At 44.4% G+C, this 6,000-nt stretch overlaps 1 protein-coding gene across 2 annotated transcripts in view; it reads left to right on the forward strand.

The window, feature by feature from the left end:
- The window catches only part of LOC110317313 (putative DMBT1-like protein), a 126,461-nt gene that overhangs the window by 40,813 nt on the left and 79,648 nt on the right, over window positions 1-6,000 (forward strand). For both annotated transcript variants that reach the window (XM_029539375.1, XM_021191745.1), the window contains exons 8-9: window positions 4,531-4,848; window positions 5,358-5,387. In XM_029539375.1, coding sequence (XP_029395235.1) covers window positions 4,531-4,848; window positions 5,358-5,387 — 348 coding nt within the window. The remainder of the gene's footprint in view (window positions 1-4,530; window positions 4,849-5,357; window positions 5,388-6,000) is intronic.

Below are 6,000 nucleotides of genomic sequence, written 5' to 3' on the forward strand. Positions count from 1 at the left end.
TGAACTTTCCTCTTAGTACTGATTTCATTGTGTATATAAGTTTGCGTAATGTACTTTAATTTTCATTAAATTCTACAGACTCTTTAATTTCTTTCTTTACTGACCCAGTGGTCATTGAATAGAGAATTGTTCAGTTTCCATGAGTTGTGAGCTTTCTGTTGTTTCTGTTGTTGTTGAATTCCAGCTTTAATCCATGGTGGTCAATATAGATACAGGAGGTTATTTCAATTTTCTTGTATCTATTTAGACTTGTTTTGTGACAGAGTATATAGTCAATGTTGGAGAAGGTTCTATGAGGTGCTGAGAACAAGGTATATCCTTTTGTGTTTGGGTGAAATGTTCTGTAGATATCTGTTAGGTCCATTTGAGCTATAACATCCGTTCCATTATTTCTCAGATTAGTTTCTTGACAGTTGATGACCTGTTCACTGATGAGAGTGGGGTATTGAAGTCTTCCACTATTGATGTTGGGCTTCAATGTGTGATTTAAGCTTTAGGTTTAACCAATTTTTGATAGTCTATTATCATTTCTAATCATTTAATTGTTTAGGAATATAATTAAATTATATTTAATTAAGTGTATTTAAATATATACATGTATGTAAAGGAATTGATGAAAATTTAAAATAAACTCACTTGCAGACGCTAACAAGAGTACAGGGAGCCTCAGGGACTCCCCTGTTGAATCTGATCAGATCCTAACATCTCACCTAAGCGTTTGGGATCCTTATAAAGGAGATATAGCAATACCTGATTGATATTCTGGGAATTAATAAATGTGACACTTCCTTGGAATCCTCACAGGCTGAGGCTTCTGAGAGCTGAGACCTAATTACAATAGACCCAGGTGGCTACTGTGTCCTTGGACAGACACCTCTGAATTGCTGCTAAAAGAGAAAGAGGGAACAACTCATAAAAGAGCTCATGGGACCAGAGTGAGCTGCACAGAACAACCAAGGAGTGTTGTGTTTGTGGGAATGGATTCGGATGTGTCACCTATGAATGATATTCACAGCCTCTTAGTTCCAGCATTTTGATACTATGAATCTCTGCCTTTTAACCACCACCCTAAGAAGACCAATAGATTCTCCCATAGGTTCTATCATCTCCATAGCCACGACTTTTAACCATGTTTACAGCACAAGGCATTAAAATCCTCTGCTATAGAGCAGTCCTCAAATCCAATCAAAAGAGTGGTTACATCCAAATAGTGCCCACTGTTGCATCAGTGGGCCAATCTTGCCTGGCAGGTAATTACTGTAATTTGCAGGATCCTGCTCTAAGGCCATTGGGATAACTTCTCCCCAGCACTGTCTATCACTTTGAAAGCAAGCCAGCAGGGAGAATGTTTCCTGGTCAGTTCAAAGTTGGTTGCCCTGGGTCCTGCAATTGAAGTGAGTGGTGTCTTAAGCAATGGAGTCTTACCTCTTAGTTATTATGGGCAACCAAGAACAATGGCAAAAGCCATCTTGTTGGGATGCCTCTGGTGTCTCCTTGACTAACAACTGTAGGAAGGCAAGCCTATGCCTGGCATGGTTGCTAACTCATGTTTTCTTGGACATACATTGTTCACCCATGAAACATGCCTCTGTTTAAACTCCTTCTTCTTCTTCTTCTTCTTCTTCTTCTTCTTCTTCTTCTTCTTCTTCTTCTTCTTCTTCTTCTTCTTCTTCTTCTTCTTCTTCTTCTTCTTCTTTGGTTTTTCAAGACAGGGTTTCTCTGTGTAGCCCTGGCTGTCCTGGAACTCACTGTGTAGATCAGGCTGGCCTCAAACTCAGAAATTCACCTGCCTCTGCCTCCCAAGTGCTGGGATTAAAGGCGTGCGCCACCACGCCCGGCCTTCTTCTTTTTAAAATGTGCTTCATTTAGCTTATAAATTAGTAGAGTATCCCAAGGATTCTTCATACATTCTTGAGTCTCACTTTCACTACCCTTATCCCCACTTAAACCTTTGCCTCCCAATATTGCCCTTTGTAGTAGTAGTTGTTGTTGTTGTTGTTGTTTTGTTTTGTTTGCTTATTGTTTGTTTTGTTTTCTTTTGTTTGCTTGTTGTTTGCTTTGTTTTGTTTTATCATATGTGCTTCACTGTCCCCTTTTGTTATCTTTTAAAACTTGGCATGTAAAGGCATAGGTTTGCATATAGTTTCTTCATACATTCTTCATCTTTTTAACACTTCTCCTACCCCCTTGTTTCCTCATCCCCACCATTCCACCGCTTGCTTGAATCTTTATGCCTCCAGTGTTGCATTTTATAAAATTAAAGAGAGAAGGAATGTTTGGTGGGTGTGTAGTCAAGTGTGGGGAAGGAGGTGCCTCTGGGGGCCCATGCTGAGTCATCCCTTTCCCCTGAGAGACCAGCCACACAATCATATGCTATAGTATAGTATAGTATAGTATAGTATAGCATAGCATAGTATAGTATAGTATAGTATAGTATAGAGTTTATTTAGGGCATGGGAAGGGAAGTTGAGAGGGTAGTTGAGACAGAGAAAGGCAGAGAGAAAGAGTAGAGGAGTAGAGACTGGCCATTAGCATGTGGAGAAAGAGGAGGAGGGGAAAGGGTGAGAGGACAGAGTGAGAACAAGAAGGCAAGAGAGAGAGGAGGGGGCAAGCAACCCCTTTTATAGCTGTTGCCAGGTAACTGTGGGGTGGAGCCTGGTCAAAATGCTAGCATCCAGTATTCTCTGTCTCTTTCTCTCTCTCTTTTCATTTCACCTATAATTTACTATCTCCACCCCCCCCCTGGCCAATGCATCACTCCCTCCCACTGACCTCCAAACTTCCTGATTTCCATGTGACTTCCAGGGTAAACATATAAAACACAATTTGAAGCTAGCACCAACATGTGTGAATGAGAGCATACAGCATTTGTCTTTGGCGGGGTCTAGGTGACGTCACTAAGTACAGTATTTCCCTTTCCACTTGTTTACTTGAAAAGTGCATGATTTCCTTACAGCAGAGTCATAGCCAATTGTGTAGATGCACACATATTCATTGTGCATGCACCAGCCAGTGCAGAGCTAGGTTGATTCTACTTCCCAGTATGAACACGATGTGTAAGTGTCTTTGTAGCAGGATATATAAAGTTCTGAAAAGATGGAATGCATGTGACTAGTAACTATTATAAGCTGTGTGTAGCATCCTTAGCTATCAGAGAACTGCTAATTAAAACTACTGCGGGATTGCACCTCATCCCAGTCAGAAGAGCGGACCATCATCAGGAACACAGATGATCACAAATGCTGGCATGGATGTGGCAAAAGGAGACCCAAAAGGGCATTCTTGTGTACTATATGTGGGGTGTAAAAGTACAGATACTTTGGAAATCATTTTGGGAATTTCTTAAGACAACAGAAAGAAAGAGAGAGAGAGAGAGAGAGAGAGAGAGAGAGAGAGAGAGAGGGAGGAAGAAAAGAAAAGAAAAGAAAAGAAAAGAAAAGAAAAAAAAGAAAAGAAAAGAAAAGAAGAGAAAAGAAATAGATTACCACATGACCCAGCTATACCAATTCTTTTTCACTATTATTTTAGAAAACAAGGTCTAACTCTGTAGCCCAGGCCGGCCTCAAACTCATGGTAAGACTCCACCTTTCTTAGCTTCCCAAGCACCGAGATTACAGGTGTGCACCCTCATGCTTGTCTATCAGACACTACCCTAAGAAACTTCTCTATTAACTGTTTTGTATGACTTACCACTACCCTCAGGGAAGTTTCAGCCCTCATATTATATAGCTCTCTTTGTGTTTCCAAATATCCAAAGGGAATCTGAGCCTGTGCAGCTACGCACTGGTTCTTCTGGAGTCAGTGTGAGCCTCTGTTGCCAGCCTAGCCAGGCAGACTTCATCCCAGGATATGTGAACTTGACCCCATGTTTTCCTTTGGCTATGAGTAGAGCAGGCTAGATAAGGAGTGTGGATAAAGGAATGCTTAGGTTACCCATTACCATGTAAAACTACCCCCAAAATGTTTCGTTTACAAGTTATCTGGGCAGATCTGCGGTTTTAGGTTGGGTTTGCTGGCTGTGGCTTTGGTTTACTAGGCATGAGGCTCCCTGGAAAGTCAGCTGAAGATGCCCATCCTAGGACTGCCCCCTTACTTCAGCTGTCTCCAGAAATGAGTGGGCTGGCCAGCTACATGTCCTTCATCATCCAGCACGCTAGCCTGAGCTAATCCACATGATGTTCCAGGGTGCTCAGGGGGTAAAGCCTGCTCTCACAGCCAAGATGAACCAAAGGCCTGGAGCATAATGCCAGTGGGGGTGGAGTGAGGAGAAGAAGGCTGGCCTCTCACTGGGAACATCTCAGTACCTCAGTGTAAAGAGAATGATGGCTACCTCTGCAAATATCCCCTCACAGTGAAGCTATCTTGAAACAGGATGTACAGTGGATTCTCTGGAACAGTCACAGTGGGGTAATTGCATAGACTACTTTCGGTAGCTCAAGGAAAATAAGAATGGAGACTGGGTTGTAGACCATAGCCATCAGTGGGCAGAGAAGGTGGCTTGTATCTCCCGGTTTCCTTTTTCTTCCCCAGGAGGCTGGGCCCCCGTGCGGCTGGCAGGCAACCATGGGAGCTGCGCGGGCCGTGTAGAACTCTTCTACCAGGGAGTCTGGGGGACTGTGTGTGACGACCTCTGGGACCTTCCACAAGCAAACATCATCTGCAGGCAGCTGGGGTGTGGCTGGGCTGTTTCGGCCCTGAGCGAAGCTTACTTTGGGCAAGGTTCTGGGAAGATTCTCCTTGACAATGTGCATTGCAAGGGGCACGAGGAGCACCTGGAGGAGTGCTCCCACCTTGGGTGGTTCTCCCACAACTGTGACCACAGTGAAGACGCCAGTGTCATCTGTTCAGGTGAGGCCCGCTGCCCTTGAAGGCCTAGCTTTGGCCCTTCCAGGAGAACACCCTTCACACCTGTGTCGGTTACTGTTCTTTCCACTGTCACAAAACACTAACAAAAGCAGAAGGAAGGGTGTGCTTTGGCTCACAACTTGAGGACACACTCCACCATGGTGGTGCAAGTGTAAGTGGGCTTGTCTCACTGTCCATGCGGTCCCAATCAGATGGGAATGGCGCTTGCTTTCCACTTCCCCCTTTTTATTCAGCCAGGATCCTCACCCATCAGATTATAGTCTTTCAGCCTCGCTAAACTTCTCTGAAACCACCCTTGCAGACAGGTCAAGAGGTAGTTCCAAATCCAGTTAAGCTGACAGTGAGGATAAACTAATTATCACATTATGTGTAAAAATAACTGTTGAATGTGTGCCAGCATGCCAGTCTGTCACAGTGCTGGAACTCCAGTCCCTCACAGAGCCAGCACACCAGTCCCTCACAGCAGATGTTTTCTTCTCTCACTTTTGTAGATGCTGAATATGGAATGGTCACACTCTCAGGTAGGGAAGACATTGTCTATGTTTGTGGTTCACTGGAAGCTTGGGGAAGAGGTTCTGCTGAAAACTGGATTTGACATATGCTCCAAGGCAGTGGAGTAGTAGAAAGATAACATATAAGCACCCAGTTGTCCAAGAGGAGAGTAGACAGTGCCTTCAGAGTCAGCTGGCCTAGCCCCTCTGCCCTCTTCCTCTACTGTGCATCCTACGCACAGGAGAACTGATGTCTCTGACTTTGGGAGAACACTTTGTCCAGTCAAGTTTGAGATTTGCATAGGTAAAGTGGCCTATGGTGAGTAGGATGTGATTGAAATGTGAAATATGGCCAAGATGCTTCCTTCCCAGTGGGGAAAGGCCAGTGAGGTAAACACTGTCCCACTGAGGTGATTCTCTTTCTGCTCCCTCTGCACCTTGTTCCTGGTACAGCCCTGGCTCACAAAACTCTGAATGCTGTTGGTGTTCCTTCATCCTCCCTGGACTTCCTACGCTCAGGCTCTCCCTCTCCCATCAGACCCTGAGGTTCCTTGATAGCATGCTGTTAGATAATTCTCAGTGCGTGCGTGCGTGTGTGTGTGTGTGTGTGTGTGTGTGTGTGTGTGTGTGGTGTGTGTGTGTG

This window comes from Mus pahari, chromosome 1, assembly GCF_900095145.1.
Source record: "Mus pahari chromosome 1, PAHARI_EIJ_v1.1, whole genome shotgun sequence".
Lineage (NCBI taxonomy): Eukaryota > Metazoa > Chordata > Mammalia > Rodentia > Muridae > Mus > Mus pahari.